Source organism: Apteryx mantelli, chromosome 22 (assembly GCF_036417845.1).
Source record: "Apteryx mantelli isolate bAptMan1 chromosome 22, bAptMan1.hap1, whole genome shotgun sequence".
In the NCBI taxonomy this organism is placed as follows: domain Eukaryota; kingdom Metazoa; phylum Chordata; class Aves; order Apterygiformes; family Apterygidae; genus Apteryx; species Apteryx mantelli.
Genome location: NC_089999.1, coordinates 6126089 through 6152238, shown reverse-complemented (window position 1 = coordinate 6152238; position 26150 = coordinate 6126089). Strand labels below are relative to the sequence as shown.

The 26150-nt window shown below is 37.6% G+C and overlaps 1 protein-coding gene across 1 annotated transcript in view; it reads right to left on the bottom strand.

Annotated features, from left to right (window-relative positions):
* The window catches only part of ZZEF1 (zinc finger ZZ-type and EF-hand domain containing 1), a 62144-nt gene that overhangs the window by 19595 nt on the left and 16399 nt on the right, over nt 1-26150 (bottom strand). Inside the window, exons 13-40 of the mRNA XM_067309888.1 lie at nt 25088-25303; nt 24066-24166; nt 23561-23730; nt 22630-22763; nt 21484-21554; nt 20924-21038; nt 20187-20346; nt 19261-19382; nt 19061-19171; nt 17948-18114; nt 17237-17318; nt 16389-16590; nt 14845-14993; nt 14314-14554; nt 12625-12704; nt 11264-11357; nt 10189-10705; nt 9360-9524; nt 7993-8112; nt 6983-7144; nt 6149-6278; nt 5772-5910; nt 5407-5572; nt 4563-4825; nt 3340-3512; nt 2579-2732; nt 1780-1919; nt 930-1207 (exon numbers count right to left, since the gene is read on the bottom strand). Of these exons, the coding sequence (XP_067165989.1) occupies nt 930-1207; nt 1780-1919; nt 2579-2732; nt 3340-3512; nt 4563-4825; nt 5407-5572; nt 5772-5910; nt 6149-6278; nt 6983-7144; nt 7993-8112; nt 9360-9524; nt 10189-10705; nt 11264-11357; nt 12625-12704; nt 14314-14554; nt 14845-14993; nt 16389-16590; nt 17237-17318; nt 17948-18114; nt 19061-19171; nt 19261-19382; nt 20187-20346; nt 20924-21038; nt 21484-21554; nt 22630-22763; nt 23561-23730; nt 24066-24166; nt 25088-25303 (4622 nt within the window). The remainder of the gene's footprint in view (nt 1-929; nt 1208-1779; nt 1920-2578; nt 2733-3339; nt 3513-4562; nt 4826-5406; nt 5573-5771; nt 5911-6148; nt 6279-6982; nt 7145-7992; nt 8113-9359; nt 9525-10188; nt 10706-11263; nt 11358-12624; nt 12705-14313; nt 14555-14844; nt 14994-16388; nt 16591-17236; nt 17319-17947; nt 18115-19060; nt 19172-19260; nt 19383-20186; nt 20347-20923; nt 21039-21483; nt 21555-22629; nt 22764-23560; nt 23731-24065; nt 24167-25087; nt 25304-26150) is intronic.

Genomic DNA, 26150 nt, shown 5'->3' with positions numbered 1-26150 from the left:
CGCATAAAATCTATTTTGATTCGCATCATTAGAGCATAGATATTACTCTGTCTTCTTAAATAGTTTAGAGTCCCAAATCAAAGTTTGCCTGAATGCTGTCAACTTGAAATCCTAATTTTAGTTTAGGGCTTAGAATTTTTCCTTTAAACAAAAGCAAGTGGTCTTCCCACACACATGACTACCTGCTCTCTTGCTATTAACTCCACAGGGAGTGGAGAGAGACTGGCCTCCTTGTTCTAAAGTTAGTCCTTGAGAATCTTCTTTCCCTCAGCTGATCCTCTGGGTATTCTGTCTTAATATTTTACGTGTGTTTCTATTTGTTTATGAACCTACACTATAGAACATAGCTACAATAAAAAATAACACTGTCACATTTAACAGGCACGATACTAATCTTAGAATGCTTCAGAGCTTTCTCAAGAGCCTGAAAATGGAACATCTTCCCTGCTCCTCCTCACTACTTCCAATGCAATTTTACTCTACAAGGTCTCGATCTTTAATACTCTTCCATAAAAGGGGCAGATCCAGAACTCAGCATTGATGATGGGTGCCATGTGATGCACTCTCCTCTCTTCCCAAGTTACACAAGGAAAATGTAACTCAAAGGGAGAAAATTAACTTCATACAAAAACATAGGACTGTATTTTGTTTGTCCGTTAAAGTTCTAAAACATAAGGTCTTCCACCATAACATACTACATATATAAGTGCAGGAAATTCAGCCATTCTTCACCAGATAGCCTTCTTTTGGAAGGAAGCTTAAGAGATGCTGAGTGCAACAATGGCTGAGGCTGCTAAGCCTTCCCCAGGATCAGGAGGTGGGTTTAATCGACTTCCTGTTAAAAGCTTCCCCATGCATGAGGCACACTTAAAACAAAATTAGTATTAGTCCCATCAGGGAACAATTAATAGGTTTTAATTAAAAAGCACCTGTCTAAACACACAGCTCCCAGACTGAACAGAAGATGAGTTGTCTTCCACCCTTCTGGCACTGTAGACCCATCTCCTGCAGCAAACAAACTATGTTTGGCCGAAAGGACTTTAGCCACTGCAGCGTCCACTTCTGCAGGCATAAGTCGCAGGATTAACTGGCCCAGAAGTCCCAGTGTTAAATGGTAAGTTTCATTTAGGTGGCCAGCATTTGAGATGACAACCTGAAACATCAGTGGCAGTATTTGTTCCAGGTTAATCAAAGACATTGTGGAGCCCTATGGAAAAAGAAAAAAAAAAGCCAGTAAGGTACAGAAAGAAAACAAGATTTTTAGTCTAAGTCATAGCACAAACAATAGTTTCTGTTCTGATGCAGTCTTTCAAATGCCAAAAAAAAGGAAATGAAAGACTAGGCTTTTGTACACTTCTGTAAGCGGGCAGAAGGCTGCAAATCATACATTTTAACACAGTTTTAGTTACATTAGGATTATCCATACGAAATGCTTTCCATAAAATTGAAACAGGAAGCCATGGTCAAGGCTGTATTCAGTAGTAAAATCTGACATATAAGCCTAAAGTGACAGTTTAACTTTTCTGGTGTTGAACAGTTACGATGGACTGCTTCACAGATAAATCAAAATTCCCTTCCCTCTACCTCCACCAAGGAATGAAGCCTAATGTGTCCTTACTAAGGTAAAATGGCTTAAAATATTCCAAGTCTGACATTAGCATTTTGTGACATATAAGCAAGAAGAACCCTTCTCCCACATCATTTAATTTGCTATGGATGATTTTCATGTTATTTGTGACACCTATCCAACTATATAGATTGAAAGTACAAAGAACTAACTGATTTAAAAGGTGGTAACATAGCTGCCAGCAATCCTAGGATCCTCTTCTGAGAGCATTCAGCAAACACTTGTTCCTGGCTAGGTATTAAAACCTTCTCTGCTTGCTTCTGTGCTGAATCTTCTGAGAGGTAATCACCTGCTTTTTAAATTAAAAAAAAAAAAAGACATTAAAATATAAAGTAAGAAATAAATGGTAGTTTAATGCTTATAATCTAAGGACAAAGCACATTTTTTAGTTTTATTAAAAATTTGATGAGCCAATCTTTATATAAAAAATAGTAGGCAAAGAGATGCATCTATCCCATTTATCCACAAATGTATACAGAACAATACTACAGACTGATTCATTTTACCATCACAACACTAACAATACTAGCTTTTAAAAGAATAAGACACTTAACCTCTGGTTCCACTTAATCTCTGGTAAGAATACTAATTTAAAGGTTCTCCGTAAATTAATGGGACCATTAAAAAAAACATGAAAAGTGGGTTTGAAGTGTCTAGCGCAGATTTATTAAGTAATTTATTAAGTACTGTGTTAGATCAGCAAGAACTGTAATCTGCATGCATGGATGCATCTCACTGAATTCTACTCTAGTTTCTAGAATCTTTTAAACAGATCGCAATGTAGCAGTTATTCAAAGCAATATGGTTGGCAGGTTTTTATGAAACAGACAGTTCACTTGCATTAAAGATATTTGCAAATACACAAAAATGAGATAGGAATAAAAGAATTCAGCTCTTTTCTTTGTATAGGGGTAGATATTTCAATGACAAAAATGGAAACTAATCTCTTACTTGATGGAGAAACATTATCATCTGTAGACAAGTCTGACTCTTGTCTTAAAACTGCTTTCTTTGCAAAGAGAGCATTAAGATTGCTTTCAGTTCCTTGTTTTTCTACTTTATCTTCTCTAGAGGACTGGATTTCACTGTGAGCATCTCCTTTCCCCTAAAAATAAAACAAATGCATAAAAAGATTAAAATGCAGTTTAATACCTACAGAAACAACCATGGAAAGAAAAAGTCAGTGATCTGCATTTGGCAAAAAAATGCTTTTCCTAGACTATCAAAACCTTTTACTGGTTAAGAATTTCTTGATGTATACAAGTCTTGAATTTTTTTTTTTTTGCTTATATCTTCCATGTATAAAACTATTACACTTAAAAAACAAAACAAAACATAAAAAACAAGAAACCAGAAAAAACAAAACAGAGTACAAAGAACTGTAAAAGACACTTTTTCCTACCTAAATAGATTTAACTACTGGCAGAGGCCACAACCTATTCAGAAAGAAATGTTCTTTGATTCACAAAAATGTGGGAGGGAGGGGGCAAAGTTGCCTGTAAGAACATAAGGGGATGCTTTAATCTTTGATCAGATTAATCTAGTTAAAAACAAGTGAATCAACAATCCTTCCCTTGCCCCTCAATTTTAACCTACAAATAAAAACCTTACTACTCCTTATTTCAATTACATGCTCCAGAGTAGGATGTTCAACCTGCTGAAGGTCACACAACTAAAGGATACCAGGGGCTCCATAAATAATGGGTACTCACGTTGCAATGCATGAAGGAGCCTGTGCTTGGCTTCTCATCTCTTCCCTTCGCTGCTTTATCACCAATATGGCTTTTTGCAGCACCATCTGTGGGAGGACTGACTGGAATGGTATCATTCTCCGAGAAGGATTCACCTTCCGGTAGCATACAGAGGAGAGCTAAATTTTTCAGACCTGAAAGCAAAAAAGAGTGACAAAAGCTATTTAGAGTTTGAGTGGCAGGACAAGCAAAAAGCAGAAGTGAAACATATTGAAACAGAACTGCAAACTTCCCCTCAAACATTTCTTTTGAATTTTACTGAGTTCAACCCCATCAAAAAGATGTTCCCCACCATGTTCACTTGACTATGTAGTTCCATTAAATAATTTTGTGAAGAACAGGTGGTGACATTTCCTGCCTCACAAAGATGCCATCAGGGTAGAAGTCATAACTGATTAAAAAAAAAAAAAAGTATCAGGGATACTTCCCAGCACTGTGAGTTATGTAAATTAATTATTTGTCTTAATTTTTAATCTTCTGACCACTTAAATATTTATACAACAAAACTGTATGTTAAAAACAAATAGGTGAAATAATGGAGCATGCATAAGTAATTTTTGGTGGCAGCAGTAGTGGTATTTCAGCAGTATTAAGGCTTCTCAAAAAATGCCAATACACTCACATGAAACTGAGTCCAAACTTTTTAATACGTTCAACACAGGATTCTGTTCTATCACCCTATTTTCTATAAGTAGGTCTTAGTTCACAGAAATCCTCATTTCCAGACAAAAGGACGTTTTCCTCAGCAACTCATTTCATACCACAAATAAGGTTAAAAAATTCTAGCCCATCAAGGCAGGACAAGAAACTTTTTCTACCAAGTTACTTGCTGCCCTTCAAGACCTTTAATTAACAATAACCCTGCAGTAACAGGACGTGAAACCACACTGATCCCTTTACAACATTCAAGAGGGGAAAAAAACAAACAACCAAAGAGCTGCCAAGTTGTCTTCAATGGTTTTGTACACAGTAAATTAATTTTCTCAAGCACCCTGTTCTCCCAATACATGTTCCAATGACCCTGAACGACACTTGTTGTACATTTGCTTTCTACATAAACAATTATTCCCAGTGAAGTACACAGTAGTTTCCCCTTTCCTTTGGAAAATTTAAAGTGAGTAATCACAGACTTTTCTGAAAATCTGCTGGAAACTATTGTTTCAGAGAAGGAGGAGCTGAATCACCTTTTCCGTGCTGCGCTTTCATCAGGCAGTCTCCGATGAGCTGGATGCACTGATGTTGCAGAACTCTGGCATGACTGAGCACCTGCGAATCTAGTTGCTCTCCTTCTACTTCTTCCCCATTTGCCAGATCTGCACTGTAGAGAGTCAAAGCTGCAAACAACAGCCAGGAATAGTTGTGGACATATGGTTGGATGAGCCTCTGTCGATCACTGATTCGAATGGTCACCATTGGGTATACCGTGATGCTGTGAGTGGGCAAGTGGCTGAAAGAAGAAGGTATTGACAATTTTGAAACACAGCTGCTTTCTTGATAAGAAATGTTTTTAATAATGCAAAATACCTTTATAGGAAACTATCAAAAACAGAACATATATTCTAGAACTTCAAACTGTGGACCTTCAAGTGGTATAAACTGTCAGAGCCTCACGGACATCAGTAGTGCTCACTTAAAAGAACCTGAACTGTCAAGAGAACACCTGCTTGAGGAATACAGCTTGTGAAGATCTTCAGTGTCAAACATACACTGAAACCTACGTTGTCTAACCACAGCATTGTGTTCCCTTATTCTATCCTACCATTCAGGGTAGATAAATCTCCTCCTGCAGCTTCTGCAGCCATAGCTAGGAAACACTTGGAACCACGACACTTCAGAACTTGGGGCAGGTTTCCAAGCTACAGAAATATTTGCTGAACCAATCCTATATTTGCTGTTTCCTCTAAGGACACCAATTACATGTTCTGATGTCAGGCACGACCTTGAAAGAAGTGACATGAGAATGACTGTACTTAGCTGCTAATTAACACTTTTATAGCAAGTGAAGGCACAAAATCACATTTTTAATACCTGTCAGAGTACTTCTTTGCAGAATAGCATCCATAGCAAAGGTCAAAGTCATCACACACATTGCAGTTCATTCGCCGACCTATGATAACTCCTTGACAGTGATCACAGGCGTACTCCATGTTAACCATTTCATGGTCATCCTCATGACCTTCTGGTTTAACTCCACCTGTAAAGAAATTTTTTTTTAATTCCGCCGATAATCCTTTTTGGTAAAGGATCTTCCTAAATTTCAAATTAGAAAAAGACAAAAAGCCTAACATTTCCAAAACGTGCAAAAGAAAAGTCTTTCCCTTTATGTACAATTTAGGAGAGACTATTTTGCCTTCACATGTAGGGTTTGGAGGGTTTTTTTTCTTAATTCTTACCAAGGAAACAAGTTTTACACAGATCCATGTCATTACACTGCAGACAGCGGTAGCGGTGCCATGGTGCAATTTCATCACAGCCATCGCAAGATATGTCCACATTTAATAGGTCACAGTAACGAGCAACAAACATGTGCATCTAGAACAATAAATGGAGACACTTATTTCCTGACTTTAAGAAAGCCTTCGAGACAGAAAGCAGAACACTCCCCCCATAACAAAAGGATGGGCATTTTTTAATCGTTTTAGACTTTAAGGCCTACATGGAGCCAGGGATCCAACTCATGAAAAAGTCAGTGGAAGTCAGATGCATTTCTCTCCTTTATCCTTTTAAAAATCTCCTATTTACCCCTTCTGCAGATAAATAAGCAAATCACCTTTCTCTGCTTCTCTGGGTCAGCTTGAGCTATCTTTTCATACCAGGTCTCAAACATTACATCCTGACATTCATCCATCCACTCACAGTTTTGCTTGTAGTCTGCAATTTCATCTTCTTCGCTCCACTGACTAAAAGAAAAGCAAGCTCAAAATGAAGTCTGAATGCAATAAGGCTTCCCACTAACATAACTTGGAATGCTTTTTAAAATTACTATTATTATTATTATTTAAACAAGGTGCTATAACATAAAAAACAGATGGCAAGAATTCCAGCTCACTTGATTAATAAATGACTATATAGTGACCTCCTTGTTGCCTCTATGACAAGTTGTTAAACACATTTGAGGACCATAATGCAAAACCAGAAAAATCCACGTTTACAAAACTGCTTTTGGTAACTCTGGCAGATTAGATGAGAAATTTTGAAAGGTTATTTCCCTCTATGTTTGTTCACATGTAAGAAGAACAAGCATTACAGAAATGCAACATGAAGCTGTTAAATACATCTGATATTTAGCAAGACAAGGAACAGTATTATCTGCCTTGTACAATGCTAAACAAGTGAAGCATTCCAGCAATAATCAGTTTAAAGATCAAATTTTAATAGTTTTTGCACTAGTAACTCTGGAAAAAAAAAAAATCAAATACTTAACTTAAGCACTTGGATGTTGCCAAAGTTTTGACATACTTATCAACAATACAAAGTTCAGAACTCATCCTTAATTAAATATATATACACACATTATATATATTTATGTGTGTGTGTGTATATACATACACAGACACACATCAATAGTTAGTCACACGTGCAAGTTGCATTCTTCCTGACTCACCAGATCACACTGTCATGAATACTTATGTTTTCTTGCGACGTGGTCATAAGAAGATAGGGTAACTGAATCTCAACAAAGAAGGAAAGATCACTTGGTTCCCAACTCATATCCAAAAGATGAAGGAGAGCTGTCTGCACGCAAGATAAGGCAGGAAGCAATGATCTAAATAAAAAACAAGACAACAAAATATGACAGCTCTAACCTGAAGCTGGAATTGCATATTTGGGGGTGGGGAGCAGAACATTACTGTAGACTGATTTCAAGGCTTTACTTCGCAGTAAATTAACTCTGTGGCAGAACCTCAGGTTTACTCATACACAAACTCACATGATTTAGCAAGAAGCATAGCCAACACGGTTTGAACCAAAGATGGCATCTTTTAAAGATTCAGTAGAGAGAGCGCTTATGCTACAGCCTGAGTACAGCAAGGGGGTCTGTCTCCTCTCTACAGTAAACTGTTTCTTCTTGATATTCACAGGAACTTTCTCTCTTTGAAAATTTGCCATGATCAGCTGAAACTGGCCAAAGGACTCAGAAGTTATTAGCAGGCAGACAGACATCAGAGTCTCAAAAGCCTCATTTCTCTAGGACACCGGGCTAGAAATCCTAACAGGTCTAACCGATGAGCCTTTAATGTTACAGCATGGTGGCAGAACTGTGATATTACGGTCTTATTACACTTGCCAAAACATTTTAAATTTACTATTCATAGTAGCTCAGTATTAAGCTTTAGAAACATACAGTAGAACTGTAACTACAAAATACCACATAGTCAAAGTTTTAACATTAATGAATTTATTGAGCTTTCCTGCATAGCAACAACAAAAAGGTAACCTGGTGGTTTAGATCACAAACAAGATCAAGATACCTTACTTAGCTCTGTAAACAATACTGAGTATGGTCCTAGCTCTTAACTGAGACATCAAACAATAAATAACAAATGAGAGGGGAAGAGGTGACGAGGAACAGAGATAAAATCTCACGTTACTTAGGTAAGCAGTGTACTGTACCTGTCATTAATGGTACTAAATCCCTTCACAGAATTTACCAGGAACAAAACAAGCTGATAGTAGGACTCCCGAATCTCTTTGTGTAGCTCGGCGCCGCAGCCTTCCAAGTTTCCAAAGTAGCTAGAAATTAAAAAGTCAGTTTAGCAGTCTGGAATTCACTGCTTCATTTTAGGTAGCTGCTTCGTGCAAGTGTTATGAACGGACAGCGTTTTAAACACTTCCTGTAAGTGGAAAGGATGTTAACTTTGTTTAAAGTGCAGTGTGTCACCTTCAAAGAAAAAATAAGAATCCTGTATGAGGAATCAGAAGTTAAGAAAGAAAATAGCAAAGAGAATATTGTCAAGGCAATAGCAGAAGAACATTCTGCCAAGGTAAAATCCAAGCCCTTAAAGGAAATAAGTATACTGCGAGATGACCATAAAAAGCTTGGGACAGATGCAAAACCTCGGACCAGCGAGAAACCAACCAGCAGAGCTCAGACAGCACTGTCCAAACACACAACAGAAATGAGACCTAAATTCCTATGAACCAGAACACACAGCATTAGCTACTGCTTTGAGGTAGTGCTTTCTAGGTGCACAGAAAGTCTGACAAAACTTCCAAATTATTTTTCCTTACTTGGAATAACAATTGCACATGCACGTAATACTCATGATTTTTCCCCCCATTTTTGTGTTAGTGCCCTGTAACTGGTACATAGCTAACAGCAGTCTGCAGACTGACTGGCTTGAACGTCCATCCCTTTAGCCTCTGGACACATTAACTAAGGAAATGCATGACCACACTAAATAAAACCCATCTTGTACAGGTAGCACATCCAAAATTATCAACATTTACGAACAAGCAAATGCTTGACTAACAATATATATGACGCACCATTCTTGGAAGCTAGTTCTATTGCCATATAGGTAATATCTTAATTTACAGAGTTCACAGAAGTGATAAAGATGCAGTGCTACAGATAAAGAAGTAATTACATGTTACACAGGAGTTAGATTACTATAGCTTTAATCGATGAGAAACACAAGAGCTTCAAGTGAAACAGTAACTGAAGACCCTCCAATCTTTTTGAGCTTGCTGTGGTCCAGGCAGAACTGTAAAGGCTTTTCTTTGTATCTACACTGGTATTCAACTGCACGACACCTACTGGCATGAGCAGCTGCACAACTAAGTCCCACTTGAAAGGAATTTTTTTTAAATGCCACATGCAAGATATGCACAGTAGCTTAATCTTCGCGTAATGTTTTTATTCAATATATAGATAAAAATCAATTACTTTTTACTATTTTAAGTTTATGAGATTGGGATGACACAAGGGCCCAGACGTACGATATCATTGGCTGAGACTTGTTTAGACAATTACTTACTTTGTAAAATCTTTCTGGCAGGCCAGAAGTTCTAAGAGAAAAAGTACACAGGGTGGATGAAAACAGTGCGGTTGCCCAAGTGAGTCTAGGCACTGGCGGATTGTCTTGAGCACTTCCATGATACTCTGTCCTTGGGACTTTCTCAAAGCAAGGACCTTTAAAACACTAAGAAAAGCAAAAACCATCTATGAGGACTTCAAAACATTGTGCTTAAAATAACTCAAACTACAATTCAAGAAGTCCTTGACCAGTTAAACAACAGATTGATATCTACGTTTTCAAATGTATTCCAGCAGCCTTATATTACAGTAGTGATTTATTACAAAAATATTCATTTTAACAACAGCTATAGTCAGTGATAAAGCCCACATTGGATTCCAGGACTTCCTGCACCAGACCAAGCTTTAGAGATTAAAAAAGACACCTGAGAATGGGAAGTACCTCCTTCAGTTTACGTTCTCAGAATGTCATGTAATTTAATGATAGAGATGTAACTATTCTGGCTTTGTTATCGAGGATTTCTAATACCGATAGACCGTGCCTTACCTGTTTGCAGATAGGAAGCAAAACACTACTGTAACAGATTTCAGGAAGCAAGACAAGAAATTTACTGAATTTCCACCTGATCTAAGAGAGTCAAACAAAATAATACTCTCCACAAGCCTGAACATGGTTGTGAACTACTGAAGTTTGATACTTAAATCCGACACCTACTTAGGTACAAACTGTTCTTCAATGCTATCTTGCAGCTAAAATATGTTTTATTCCAACTGAAGAGGTCTGAGCACAAGTTTCTGTATTTTATAATCAACATTTTCAATTTGCTTACCTTTCATATGTTAGTGATTGATCCTTAATGAAGTCTAAGATGCTTTTCAATATAGGATATTTCTCTTTCACAGTAGGCACAGCTTTTGGCTCTTCCATTGATCTAAAAGACAGCAGCCTTAGTCTTCCACGGCTGAACTGAGATTTTCGCGTAGGAGTAGAAGGAGGCGACGATACATCTTCTTGCTGTGACACTATGTTTTCAACAGGCTTACAATGAAATGCAGACGCTTCTTCTGTTTGGAGGGGGTCTGGAACTTGTTTAATCTTTTTATCAGATTCTGTCGTTTGGTGTCCGTCTTTTGAAACAGGCTGAGCTACTCCATTGGAAGACAGTGAGCCTGCCGCCTGGAAGTCCGTTTCCACAATGGAACCTGTCCTTTGGCATTTATGGCTGACATACTGCTGTGTATCATCAATATCTCGGGCTTCCAAGTTGTCTGAGGCAAAACCTTTCGTCTTTGCTCTTACAGGCAAAAAATCCAGCAACAAAAGGCTCTTCTGCATACAAAGTTTTGCTGCAGCATAAAAATTGAAAGAGTTAGAACCGTGACAGCAGAACATCCAACTTGCCACCTTCTGCTTAGGAAGAAACTAGTTTATCTTGTTTCTTCTGAGCAAAGAAAGCTAGAAAATACTGGGTTTTTTAGTATAATGAGCATGATGCTACCAGTTATTTAACTCTCAATCTCCAAATACTGAATCTGAATAAACACTCTGAACCATATAAAGGACACAACACATTTTACTCCAATAACAATCCACTATTCTAACAGTTAATTGTGGTAACTAGCATCTACAAGGATAGGTAAACATAAGTTAGGAACCAGGTGACTCAAGGGATAAGTCACTCCCAGTGGGATCTTTTCACATACTATTTTCCACAAAGAATAGCAAGACACAGTCCCAAAGAGTTCATGTTATGTACACTAATTTCTCTTTTAAGGAGTTAAAAAATAAAAAATAAAAAAAATTGCTAGCTTACTTTTTACAGCTAAAATAACCTCCAAGATTTACAAGGTGATGCTTTACTAAATCACCTGAAACACTTCCACGTTTGGAAAGAAAACACTTACCAAGAGTTTCTGGGTTCACCTCGCTTGGTTCTATGTTCTGCTTCTCCTCAGTATCATTTCCCCTACCCATCAGGGATTTCTGCTTCATTTCTAACTGTAGACAGGATGTTAAAATAGTTAAAATATGATTCTCCCTGTACATCCATACAGCAAGGCAATATGAAGACAGCATCACAGTAAAGGAATTTAATCTCAGGAACAGATGACCATATTTACTATTTCCTAGTACAGAGTAAAACACCCAGTCGTATAAAAGAGCAGCACCTAAACACTGTCAGAGCAGATCACACAGTCTTGTACTGAAATGCTCGAGGTTTGTAGGCTGAGCCCCCTCCCTGTCAAGCAACAGGACGTGCATCAGCGCTATAAAAAACATCAAAAAAAAGAAAAGAAAAAAGGGAGGCTTCCCCTCTGCCTCCCCACCAAATGGGAAAGATGCACATCTGGTCATGGGACAAGGTTCTGCAAAAGCATCACATCATCTAACTGGAAAGTATGGCCAGACACTATCCCCACTGGAGACGCACCTACTGTGCAACCAGAACGCAAACCTCACCTGCCATGCAACGGGTACAGCTCAGTTACTCATCGTAACGTGTGTGCACACTCACTGTATTGCCAGGCACATACTCGTGCTGCAGGGAACCCTTGCAGGCGAGGGGAGGGAGGTGGTACTACTAGAACAAGGATTTTGGCCTGCCCAGGAGTAGCAGAAAGCAGGCCACAGAGCGACTTGGATGCTCTAGAAGGCCACAGAGCTGGTAACACTTCCTTAAAACCTCCTGCAGACTAGTGCAATTGAGATGAAGTTTGCCTCTCCTCAGCTGCAGGTAACGACAGACACCTCTCACCACTTCGTGAGCTGATGACACCGACTCTTGACACAAGCCTTATGTTTCAAGGAAAATTACGTGTAAAGAACATATTCTGAACTGCAGCCAGTTACTTGCTTGTCAAAAAAAGCAATTACTGCCTTTTCTGTTAGCGCTGCAGAATCGAGAATGATGTTTAAGACATGTTTCTTCCTATGTGATGCTTCAAAAGAACTCCAACTGCTGGACAAGAATCTCCCTATTTTACAATACACATTCTTGCTGAAAAATAGCACTATTTTGATTTCAAGTCAAATTCTGTCCTAAATACTCAGGATCACACATTTGGGGTGGTGGGAGGGAAGAGTAGTGTAAGAATGCAATTAATGTATAAGTTCAAGGTTTAGAATTGAATATACCTTTTTCCTAAATGAAAATATTTGACCTAGAATCACTGAAGGAAAACAAGTTTCCCTGCTACTCCTTAACATTGCATTGTAAAATATTAAGATAGATGACATTAATAGATATCCCCCTGAATGATCTTACCATCCATATTCTAATTGAATCAGCCAGGGAATACACTTGTGCAAACTCATCATTCAAAGGCACCTTGCCTCCACTGTTGACTGCAAACAAGAGAAAGAAGAGACCTGTTTATTTACTGCTCCATTTTAACACAACTTGACTACTTAACTAAAATTATGCTAGAGTCTTTCTTTCATCTCTTATTCAATACTTGGAATTATGCCTGTAAGAAAAATAGGGAATAAAAACTGCCAAGTTCTGTATGCCTTAATTACATTAACTGTACCTTGACAGAGCTATTTGCAAAGTTAAATTCTGAATATCTTTCTCATCTCTTCCCAAAATTGATGTCTGCAGTCAAGGAAAAGAAAAACCTCCCCCGTACATCCAAATATTACTAATGCAAACTGTTACCAGAACAAATCAACAAATGGTCAGTATTAACTTAAAGTCGTATTAAATTATCAAGAATTTTTTCCTTTTGTTTTACGCTATGAGCTTCTGCAACAGACTTCCAAAAACCAAATTACAACAATTAAAGACATGACAAAACAGTTTCTATCAAAATTAGCCTGAAAATGACTATCAAGAAAAAGATGCTTCTGTTCAGGGTCTTCCCTCCTTGTTCCAGCACCACTTGCATGTATTTAAGATGGCACAGGTCAGTAAGTGTCCTGAAATTATAGTCTGCCTGAGGAAGACTAAGACAGATGAGGCTATTAACATAATAGTAGGATGGATATCTTATCCAGTCATTAATATATTCCTGAGCTACAGCAGTTTTCAATCTTACTCAGCAAATTATATCAACTGTCAGACAGTGAAAAATGACTAAAGGCAATAAGCAATAACCACTTTAGTCATCAAGTCAGACTTTATGTCAGTCATTTTCACCCATAACTTTATAGCTCAAAATGTAAGATGTTTAGCTTCAAAATTGTGACATAAAGTGAAGGCTCTTAACTTTTCCTACAATGAAACTGTTTAAAACTAAATACACTTTATTATTAAATACTTGGAACATATCAATAAGCTTAATGGAAGGTTGGAGCAAATTAAAACAGAGTTGTTCATTTTACTTACTGAAAAGATATAAATTGCAATAAAAAGAACATTAAACAAGTTAAAAGCAGAATATTACCTTTTATTAAAAAAAAAAAAAATATATATATATATATATATATATATATCTTTTGAGGATGCCAAGATCAGTTTCCACAGAATAACATTTTTGGAGGTAATTCAGACCTCCTCCCCAAGAAAATTTAAAAAGTCAGCATCAACTTATGCAGGTTTTTAGAAAAGATCTAATGAGAGTGGAAAATAATTTAAGAACAGCTAGTTACCAGGAGCCACATTCTTCTGAATTAAAACCCCAGAAGAAATCACGACTTCTCTGGCTCATCTTTAGAATAAGGCTTAGCCAATAGATTGTGTTGATTATTAATGTTTGGAAAGAGCTCTGAAGATAAAAGCACATAATAATAAATACAAACATAAATTATTTCCATCACACTCCAGTAATAAGGCCTACTTAGTCTGCCTAAACCATGACTGTAGTTTACCAATATGTTCTTTGTACAAGATGAAATATCTTTTTTAAAATCCTCATACTAAACTGACTTTTCAATATTTGTAACTCAACTATAATACAGCCTCTTACAATCTTTAAGCCTTCATTATTAAGATAGTCACTAATATTAGAGTTACCATATTTTTGAAGCTTCTCATATAAATCTGGAGTGAGATACACCAAAGCAGCAAATGTTGAGTTCACAGCTTGATCAACAGTAGAACCAGCAACTATATCTGTCTTTGGGGTCTGTTTTTTACATGCCTGTATAAGTCCTTTGAAAAGTTCAGATTTTTGCCCACAGAAATCCTGGGCAGGATCTGATTTTGCGAAGTCAATGAGAAAGTTACGGCAGTCATCTGGGTGAGAGTTCCTTGTCTGGAAAGAACGTCAGAACACATTTACTTTAATATTAACGAAAAACTGTTGCAGCTTGTTTCTACAATTAAGTCAACTTTCAGTACATCTTCTGCAGTTAAAATGGAAACCAGTAAAAGGGCAAAAAATAACAGTTTCTCACTTCCTTGATACTTGAATTAAGCAGTGCAAAAGATAGCAACTGCAGTTCAACAGCATATCTTTAATTGGTTTAACTAATTAAGTCTGAATGAAACTGAGTTATACATAGTGATTTCATGCCAGTGGAAAAAAAATAGCGGCCTACATACCTCTTTTTTATCTTGGTGCAGTCTACTGATTTGACTTGCTCCCACGATTGCCTCAGGACACATCTGATGCCTGAAGACAGGTTTCCACAAAGGAGAATTAAGAACTGATGTTACTTTCAGAGGAGGCAAATCTGTTTCACTACCTAGTTCTGCAAGAAATGGAGAACAGACACTTCAATTACAAAATGTTTTTGTTCATTTTTAAGAGTAACGAAGATAAGAGAGCACATTAAAAATCCAATGTAAAAAAAAAAGGAAAGCAAATAGACTGAGCAATTTAACATAATTAACAAAATAATTTAACAACACCCTCTGTTTCTTTACTGTTGCACAGACAATAGGTGTATCCTTCCTTTAATGATAGCATCAATATCTTACACTATAGTGACAACGCATTACATTATGGAAGGGCTGTGCTCATAATGGTAGAAGTTTCCAAAACAATTTACAAGACAGTTAAAAAGTTTTCTTCTCCTACTAAAGACCTAATAATTTGCCACATGTAAGAATGCACATATTAACAAAGGAGTAAAATGATCTATGAGAAGAACTCTTCAAATAGTGCCCTAAATTCACACATAAGCAGCTGCATGATTTTCCAAGATGAGTATTGACTATCTGATCCCACCAAGGACTCTTTAACCATGTTTAATTTCTCCAAAGCGCTGAATAAATTTAGAATTAGGAAGCTACTGAAAAGTGTTCTGGTTTTGAAATCCTAAAGGATAAACACCTGTCTATATATATTTTTATGGCACCCATCTCACTAACATTTTGCATTTTTCCTGTCTTCAGTGGCCCAAATCCTAAGTTGGCTTAGCTTCTGAAATTAGCCAAATTAAATTTGGGAATTCACTAACAGGTCTAAGGTTTATAATGTGCTGAAGGGTTTGGAACGGCAAGCTTTGTGGCAGGAGGAACATCTCCCCACACATACTGAAAGTGCTTACTATATCGCAGGAGGCACCAGAGTACAAGTACATAACAGAAGGGCTAGGTCAGCAGAACTGGACAAATTAAATCAACACCAAATGCTCACACGAAACATTTTAAATCACCACAATTTGAATTCTAAGCTTGGTATTTTTTTTCCCCAGTTTACTGGCTACAGGTTTACACCACCAGTATATGGCAGATCATAGCATTAGTGAACAATTTCAAAAGAAAAAAAGAACAGGAGTAGTTTGGGCAGATTCATATATTATTTCATAAATGTAATTCAGTTTAATATGACTGCTTCCAAACATCTGTCTCTTCCTAGTATTGGCTTCTCAATACTAGAAAAGTCACAGTGATCCCTGTGACATGCCCATAGAGTCGTCTAACAGAACAGCAGTCAGGCTTGCGGCACAGAGGCCACAAACAGCAGGTACAGGCCAAAGACCAAAATTTATTTATTAACTAGCCATCTAGCAAGTCTTCCATTTTCAGACGAGCGAGACATCCAAATGGAACGTTATTCCTACAGGTGATTCAAAACATAAGGTTCTTGTACCGTATGGCTACAGGGCTCCACAACCGCAGGAGCAATTAAGCGCACTCACCTCGCAGAGATTTCAGTGCCATGCTCCGGGAAGCCAAGCGCCCCATCAACCGGGATACGAGAAGCTGTAAATCCAAGCCCCAAGAAACGGCAACATCCGGCAGGCCATAAGCAGTGACGGAAAACTTGTAGCCCCACTCATTATTACTGCTGTCAGAGTGAAAGAGAAACTGCAGCCGTGGGCCAGCCTTAAAGGTCACTTTCTACAGAGCAACAAAACAGTCATTTTGCCAAATGTACATGACAAGAAGACGTTTCAGGGTAACGAATTTCCTTCAGCAACTGTGGTTTTTCAATATTACGTTTTCTCCATAAAGGGCCTAATTTCCCCACCAGGTCAATGAGAAACCCATAGTTATAAGCAGCTAAGATTTCTATTCAAAAGCTTAATGAGAAATTTTATAGACAACTGAGCCCTTGAAGATGGAGCCATAAAACAAAAGGTGAACACCCCACTTGAGCAACCGTCATTGAAAAACTGGAGTGGTCACAGGAAGCATAAACTTGTTGTCTCAAGATGTAAAAAACTGGGGGGGGCAGAGGGTCAGAGAAGTTCCACCCAGGCAGCTGCCTGCAGTTAAACATGATTATTGCTTTTCATTTTGGCTGTTCCTTTGATAACAGGAACAGAGAGGGATTCTTTGGTCATTCATTCATTGCTTTCACTTGCACCACTGCAGGACTGCAGACTTTTTTCTCCGCTCCTCCCCGCTCCCAACTTTAGAGGGGTTTAAAAACACACATACAAGGAACAAGGCATTTTCAGACAGTAAGTTTCCCACAGGTACCATAAGCATTTCCTAATATTAGATATAACACCACTTGGCTCAGAATTTTAAAGGTGCTCACCTTAGGCCACTTCTCAGTGCCAACCTTTGTATCATAACGAGTTTTTGCACCTCTGGCATCAGTAAACTCCAGGTAATCATACCTGTGAAAATTGCAATTCGTTACTTCCAAATTTATTTCTTAAACGCGGGGGGGGGGGAGAAACGTGCGTTTTTGGATTTCCACAAGTGCTGCATTTCAGACTCCAAGGACCCCACCACATCAGAACCATATCTACATCGTTTCACGTCACTGCTAAGGAAATTATTTCCTACTTCAATGCAATAGTCCCAGCAAGCGTTTTCCTGCAGAATTTCTCCAAGCCTTTAGAATTGGTAATGGGTGCTAAATTTAACATTCAGCATACGACTTAAGGAAACAGTAGCCTGATATGTTACCAGGAGAGACCAAACCAGTAGTTTTGCCTAAAGAGGGCAAAATACACACCACAAGCATAACTGTGGTAGTCACGACAACATTACAAAACACACCAAGGGCAAAGAGAGCAAAAATTCATACAAAGAGTATGTCTGCGCATTTGTTGAGAGAGGTGGCCTTCAGCACAAGACATTCAAGAAAATTATTCAAAATAACACATTCTGTGGCAAGCAGGATAATGAAGAAAATGAAACGGCACGCTTGGAGAGAAGGAAGCACTCCTCACACAGTGGAACATAACTTGCCACTCTGCAAAGAGACACTAGAGTCTAACACGGCAAAAGGTTAAGTTACCTCCTTTCGGTTTCACATTTTTCATCAAATTCCACCTCAAAGTAAGTTGCCCCGTGACAAAGGAAGACTGAGACCTCATGGCAGTTATTTTCATAGTTGTGAGGAGATTCCATTGTCCACGTTCGCAGCACTACAGGTTGTTCTTGCTGCCAGCTTTCCATTTCCATCTGTATAATGAAAACGCACTCCTCAGGTACAAACGTAAAGCATTCAGAGAAGACTGCCACACTAGATTTTTATGTCTATACATGGGTGAACTATATAAGTCGCCAGATGTACATACAGGGTGGCATGTAAGAGGTTACAGCTTTGCTTTGCACCTAAGCCAGGCATAAAGACACCCTTGACAGTCGGGAAAGAAAGAAGCACTTCTAAAGCACAGTTTGCCTAGTCTACTGGGGAGGAGACAGTCTCACCCCAGAGGTGGCTACGACTCTCCGATGATTACAAAAGGGAGTCTGGATGACTAGTGCAGATTTAAACAACTACGCTGCAGACATCTGAAATGAGAGAAGGCATACACTGTCCCTCCGTTTGCATCATCACAAGAAATGAAACAAAACATGTTAAGCGCAAGCTATTTTAAATTTATTTTCCTCCCTCATTCTCTGAATCCCTCCTCCTACCTGCCTTCTAGGCATCTCATTCCAGCTGCACTTTCTAGTCACCTCACTCATCTCTTTGTGTATCAGAACAAATATTTCCAGTTCTTCACTCAATGTTTCATTGCACATCCCATACTCGGAGTAGCTTTCCAACTCCTTTCAGATGCTCAATAACTGAATCACCTGAGTTTCCTATCTCTTTCTTGCAATTTTCCTTTTGTTTCACTTTACTTAACAGTGCTTTACTATGTTTTGTAAAGCACTGCATAATTTTGCAGTGCAGTTAATAGCATTAATGCACACATACTTTTTAATATGCATGTAAGATTCCATTTTTAGACTGCTTGGAAGAATTGGCAAGAGTTCCAATCACGCAAAATGCTCAAAAGTGTTAACAAAATTCTGAAGGAGTAGATGCTCACACAAGAACGATCAGAGAGCAAAAGACAGAATTCAGGAGTTCGCAGGAAATCTCAGGTTGGAACTGTCTGCCTGTATCTTTAGTTACCTTATGAGGTTCACTACACAGGTTTTTCAGTGGTTCTATCAAAGTGCTGAATCCCTGCAACAGGGTACAGTATGGAATGTCTAAAGTGCAAAAATCCAACAAGAAGATCACCTAGGAGAAAACACACACAGCTTTCATTAAAACACATGTAAATGTAACGATGCTACGGGGAATAGTACAAAATCCCAATGTTCACTTACCAGCTGACGAGTTGCCATAGCAAAGACAGAGTTACTTATTTTTTCTACTATTGTTTTGCCACTATATTGAGATAAAAGTGACTGCAAAATCGTTCTGATATTTGACAGGAACTGGCCCACATCTAAAGAGAAAAAAAACCCTTAATAGCCACCTTAAGGATTTACTACCACAACCTGCTTTATCAAACACGATTAAGTGCATGGTGATGTGCACAACAGGAAAGACATCTGCTGCCCCAAGGAAGCGATATTCAAGAGTGAAAACAGTTCAGAGAAGTTTTCTGTGATATTTCTATTGTGAGAAACAAGACACTCTCATTAACAAAACTTAAAAGAAACAATCAAAAGAACCCAACAGAATCACCAGTAATTTAACCAAACACACTAAGACCCTTTCAACAATCTCAGTGCAGTGTAACCAGTTGCCTCCCTCTGTAAATTTACATAAATTTCCAGACATCACATCTCCATTAATATTTGGCCCAATTAGCTGTTTAATACTTTAATACTGTTTAACTTAAGAAAAATGGTGCTTTAGTGAAACACATCTAGAAGTGTCTAGTTTAAGTACACTCCTTTCTTCCTGCTCTCACAGACATCTGGGAAAATATATACCATCCACACAGAAGTGAATCAAGATGCTCGGATGAAAGTCTGTAACTGTATTTTGTTCAGTATTTGAGCCCCAAACTTACTGAAATGTTTTTCAAAGATTGCCCCGACGTAGAATTTCAGCCATATTGATATTTTTAAGTTGCTTGATATGCCCATAAATTCTTTCTGAGAGAGACTAGAAATGTTATGACAGTTATAAGTGTGCCTCAAACATCTGCTGGTAAACCCTTATTATACTGCTATTTGCAAAATCATATTTTAAAGTCCTGTATTATACTACATTTAATTTTGTATTCAGTCTCAGCACTTACAGTTTTTAAGTATTTCTACAGCAAGATCCTTGGCTGAATTATCGCTACCCTTAAGTTGCAGGTAGCACCATGAAAGGAGGCTACCCTGAACAGACCAGAATAAGGAAGACAAGACTGTGCCACTCTCTTGCTGTGCAACATCCAGCATCATCATTTCACACTGAAAAATAAAAGAATATAGCAAGAGGATAATCTCTTCTCCTGCAGATTGACACACATTAAGCAGTAAAGTATGACAGCCATTAACACCCTCCTCCAAAATGAAATGCAACTGTAGCATATAACATCCTGAAGTAATATGCTTTAATAAATCCCAATTTTAAATAGCTATGCTACATTTGAGTCACCAGTGTTCTCAGCACATTTCTTCTACTTATGATAAATGACCCTCCTCCTCCATTTACACCTCCTTTAGTGGTATGACCAATTCTAACCTCCCAATATGGGATGACTGCTTCTGTTTTCCTACAGTTGATAGGTTGCCATGGATTCTCTTTAAAGCTATGGAAAAAACTCCCCATCTCATACATTACTTACCCTACCATTATGAAATAGGAATACCTAAAGAAAAATATTTATATTGGTAGGAAAACGTAATACCACAGACATGAATAGCTTTACCCAGGACAGGAACACTGGTTTCTTTAGCATATATCTTAGGCATGCAGCTTGCGTTCAAATACACACAAAAAACGACAGCAGAGAAGTGGGAAGAGGAACAGCGCGTAGACAGCTACCTCTCTTGCTGCCACTAGCAGAAGTGTGTTCATCACTGACAGCACTTCACTTATGTCAAAATCTGCAGAAACTCCTTTCTCTGGTAATAGTAAGAGTCCACTTGGATCTTGATCACTACAAAACAAAGATCTTCTTAGCAACCAAAGTCCAAAATACAAATTTAGTTATCCTGATGACAAATCTGTAGAGGTCCTACTGTATCATTACCATTAAAGTCAAAGGTGTTCGGGTTCCAGTGACTCCAAATGGATAAAACCAATGCCAACCACCACAACGGACAAACAATTAATTTAAAAAAAATTAAAAGACAGCCTAGCAAAAGTCCGTGAGCAGTAAGCTGTGATTTCCAGAACAACTGTTATCCTTGGTAATATTTTACATAGCCTTTCAGTTGATAAATAACTTTAGTAGCAGCATTCTCCTACCTAAAGCAAAGTCAGTTGACTATTTTGTAGAATTATTTTCCAGAAGAATTACATTTATAAAAAGGATTAAATATGAATTTGTTAACAAATGTGGGGTATTAGACATAATTATTTTCAGTATCAAGACCCCTTACCTGAAGTGGGTACACAATGATCTGAAGGCAAGATGTACAGATTGCTTATGTTCTTGCTCTGTGATGTTTTTCTAGAAAAGGAAAAAGATTTATTTTTATGATATGTTCTATTGCCCTCCTCTTTGAGAAAGAATTATAAATTCTGTGTAAAAAGACTAATGAGGGCAGGGAGAAGAAGAACAGCAAAAGTTTTGTCGATTACAGAAGGACCAGCATTCGCACAATCAAGAAATGATTTTAAGTAACCATTTTCATTAAAACATTAAAGACATTTCTTAAAACTCTATCAATGTAGAAGTTCAACTCCACTAAAACTGAGCAACCAATCCTGCAGCAATGACTAAACGTTCACTATTTTATGACTTGCTAAAAAGAGGAATTTTAATGGCATTTTTCAATTAAGCAATTTATTAGTGGAACAACAGTAAGCAATTCAATAGTGACGCAACAGCTCAGATTTTGTATTTTTAGTCTGAGATCAATATATCGATGAAAGAAGAGTGTTTGGTAAGACCACAAAGAGACCCACATATAAAGGCAGTTAAAATGAAATGTGGAACTACTTAATTTTCAATATTTCTATAGGATTAGGAGAAAGAGAAAAAGCAGAATTTAATTTTTAGAATAAGTTCTCACAGACTTCAAGACACGAGACTAACTGTATATATATATTTAAAAAAAAAAAAAAATCACTCCCTCCATGTGATTCAGTCTCCTAATAGGTAATTACATACAAACATAAGTATGAGATAAAAGTGTAAGCAAGGCACAGTTGATCTAGAATCATTAAAAGCAGAGATGATAGGGAACCCCCTAAATATTTTTGCATGGTACTTTAAGTATATAAAGATCTTGTATGGAAGACATTTTCAGAGACTGTCTGATTTCAAACTATTCATTTTTGGTAAGATAAAGGCAAGGATAGCTCCTTTTTCTTTGGATAACCTGGAGGGAGGGAGGGAGGGAGAGGTACTAAGAGGCAAAGGAAAAAGAAAAAAAAAGACAAAAAGGTTTTTATTTTAATGGGACTAAGTATACAATATTTGACAATGAGAACTCAGATTTGGCCTCTTTTCTGCATAAAGAAATGTAACTGAACTCATGAAAGTGGGTACCGAACGATCATTTTCTCATTTCATCGTTTACCATCATGGTGAAGAGCTGGTGACGCCTGGTCTGTCTATCTGGGAAAAAGATTGCTGCTCCACTGAGTAATGTGTTCTTAACTTCCTGTTTCAGCATTTTCATCGGCGGGAAGTTACTGTCCCCCGTGTCCACCACTGCTCAGAGAAAAAGGAAACAAATGGCAAGTTCAAATTAATACTCCAACTAATTTATTAGTGGCACAGTTGAATTAAATGTGTTAATTTACACATGTCTTTGCAACTCAGTTATATGCATAGAAAACGAGGGGAACCTTTTTCAATTCTAGCAGTAAAGATCTTCCTAGGGATATATTTATTCAAATGAGTAAATTAATTCTGGGAACATTAAAACTTGTCAACTAATCAAAGCTAATAAAGCTTTCAAAATGTAACAGATTCTGTGTAAACTTGCTTATCTCTAGCTTGCTTTTCAGAAGACTTAGCTAATAACAAAAAAACTGTACTTGAATAAAGAGGGTGAAATCCTACTTCCAATGAAATCTAAGGTGCAATTCCTATTCTCTTCACTGGCTCCAAAATTTTCCCTGTGCTTCTATAAAACCTTACAGGCTCCTTGTAATATGATTTATATTTATATAAAATACCTAAAATAAGTGAATCTCAGTAACATTACAGTTAAAGCATCGCATTCCCTGCTGCTTCAGGCAGGTAACAGGTTCAAAAGAAGTTTTCTACTGCAGCCACTTCTAAGCCACATATTGTCAGAAAAGCCTATAAAACCATTTCAGAGGGTCAAGGAGAGTTTCATTGCGATAGTCTGACTATTTAATACACATTAACCTGAAGAGGCAACAAAGGAACAGCAGCTGTTTTGGTCATTAGGAATAAAAATATTTTCCCAAATTCTGACTGTTGTAAAACACTTGTAAGCCAGAACAGACAAAGCAGTTAATACATTCAATAGAAATTACCTTCACACAGATGTCTGTAAAGCTCTTCTGCAGCTTCTGTATGACCAGGTGTTTTGCTTTGAGAAGCTTCTTGAGGCTTACCAGTTTTATTGTCTCCAGTAAGTACAGAGAAGCAGCTCTGGAGAAGCTGCAATAGCACTGTTTGAGCAAAGATGCATTCTTCCCTTGGGCTATAAGAAAACATAAAACAGAAGTAAAAACTAGAAAAGGAGAAGCTCTCTTCTATCAGATAATGCTATGATAGAGTCACTATCTCAGATGAATAAAAGACATTCAAAGTAGAGAACATGCAGCCAAAAAAGTATAACTAGCAGCTAAATAAATCTGCAACTCAAGCTTCTATATAACATTATAGTTAAAAACCCATATGGCAGAAGTATGAAAATGTTATTTATGTAAATGATGCAGTTTAGGAAGAAGAAACTGCTGCAACCAAACCAAGCATACTTTATTTATACATATACACAAGATTTGTGCTTTACCACACAGCAAAGATGTGACTTACTTTTGGTGAAGTTTATTGTAAAAATTCCAAAACAGCTGCAAATCAAGGCCCGTGAAATCTAAAAATGACTTGTATTTTAATCCACTCTCCTTCTGTTGAACCTTAAAGAGGCAAAGAAAATACAGGATTAAAAAAATTAACTCTATATACAACATATTTATAAAGAGTAGCTCCCTGAGCACTGGGCTTAAGGCAGACTATTTTCCTATAGATTTGCAGCTAACATAAATTCTTTCACCTGCTTAGATTTACTGGTGTCTAAATGTTATGTTCATGCTGAAACCTTTCCCTTCACAAAGCACTCTCCTCTTTCCAAATGCCTTGTTCCTTCCCCCTCTCCCCAAAAAGAGCCTTTGCAACCTCTACCTCTTTGCATAATATGGTTGAAAGTAAATAACAGGTTCAAAACTTATTGTGCAGATGCAAGAGACAAAATGAGATGCACAGGGTTCAGAATCTAAAGCTGAAAGGCACTGAAGCATGAGCTCTATGAACAAAACATGATTTCATCCAAAATGCGAACGTATCCTCAGAAGTGCCTGACATACATCAGCACACACCAGCCATACCACTTCACTGCATGTCTCACCTTGGACACTGACATAATTATTTCAAAGAACAGAGAACGTGTTTTAATCTGTGCAGCTTTCCTAGCTACCTTTCTATGCACCTTTAGCATGTTTGCTTCAGAAACAGCTACACTATCTAACGGACAGTAGAGCGTCCTTCTGTTGCGTTGAGTTCACCCAACATTGTAACCTAATGCTGAGAGATGGTCCTTAACTCTCTTCAGGACATAAGTGAACACATTCCTAGTAAACTTTAGCAAAAACACATAGAATCCCATCTTCCAGAGATAATTTTTTCCCCTCACAGCATGGTACTATTAATTATTACTACTACTTATTAGTAACACTTTGGTTTATCTATTCACAAGACTATTAATTTACTGTTAGTATAACCTTATTGCTTTGTAGCACAGCAAATACATGCTTAAAAAAAAATCTAAGGAGTAAAAATACCAGGTCCTGTGCAAGCTGCTGGATGAAATGAAGCGTCTTCAGGAGAAGAGCTGTGCCACAAACTGTATCATCATCCATCTTCCTGCACTGCAAGCAGTTCATGCTCCTATTGGGCTCCTCTCGCATTGGCCGAAGATACCCAAGAACATTCAGGCCTTGAACTCCCAACCGTTCTGCTGTGTCTTGCCTCGTGCACAAGAACTTTATCATTAAGTACTAGAAGGATACAAACACAGCACAAGATTTGGTTTTAAAAGTCAGTATAAACTAGGCTTTCATAAGATGCGAGTGCACAGATGTGCGGAGCAGGTGGGGGTGAGCAAGGCTTATTGCTTGTCAGTCACCCCCAGGCTTTTAAGACACTAAGTTTGAGATTCAGACTAAGCTTGGGGTCCTCACTTACATTCTCCCCATTTCCCCAAAACGTTATAGTGATGGTTCTGTGACCTCTATATACATCTGCAAAGTTAATTAATTCATTATCGGTTTCATTCATTCTGTATGCTCTATTTCTTGTCTCTAGAGCTACAGCATTTCTGCAGGTGAAAAAATACTAGCTGCATTTAAAAGCAAGCAGAAGATCAGCAAGAAATATTTACAACATACTTTATGCAATCTGTCCACACTAAGATACAAAACTTAAAGTTAATGGGAACAGCAAGTTCCACCATCCAAGTGTACTTACTAATTCTGTATACTCAGAAGTCTAAGGGACTAAGCGTTGCACGGACAACAGAAGAATATCTTAGCAAGTGGTGAAAGTTTTAGAAAAAATGCCAGTTGATTTACAACCGTGCTGCAACTTCTGCTGATTTCCACAGTACAAAAAAAGGTTTGGGGAACCATACAACAGCTGATTCCAGAAACAAAATAAATGCAGCGTTATGAAAAACAAAATTCCCTACAAATGAAGATCCATGTTCTGTCACTCCTGAAATGGAGAAGTCCCACACTCCTCAGGGAATTCAATCTAACTCATTGAACTACTGAATAACTGTTTGTCACTAAAAATAAAATAAGGGTTATAATAAAATAATAAATAATATAATAAAATATAATAATG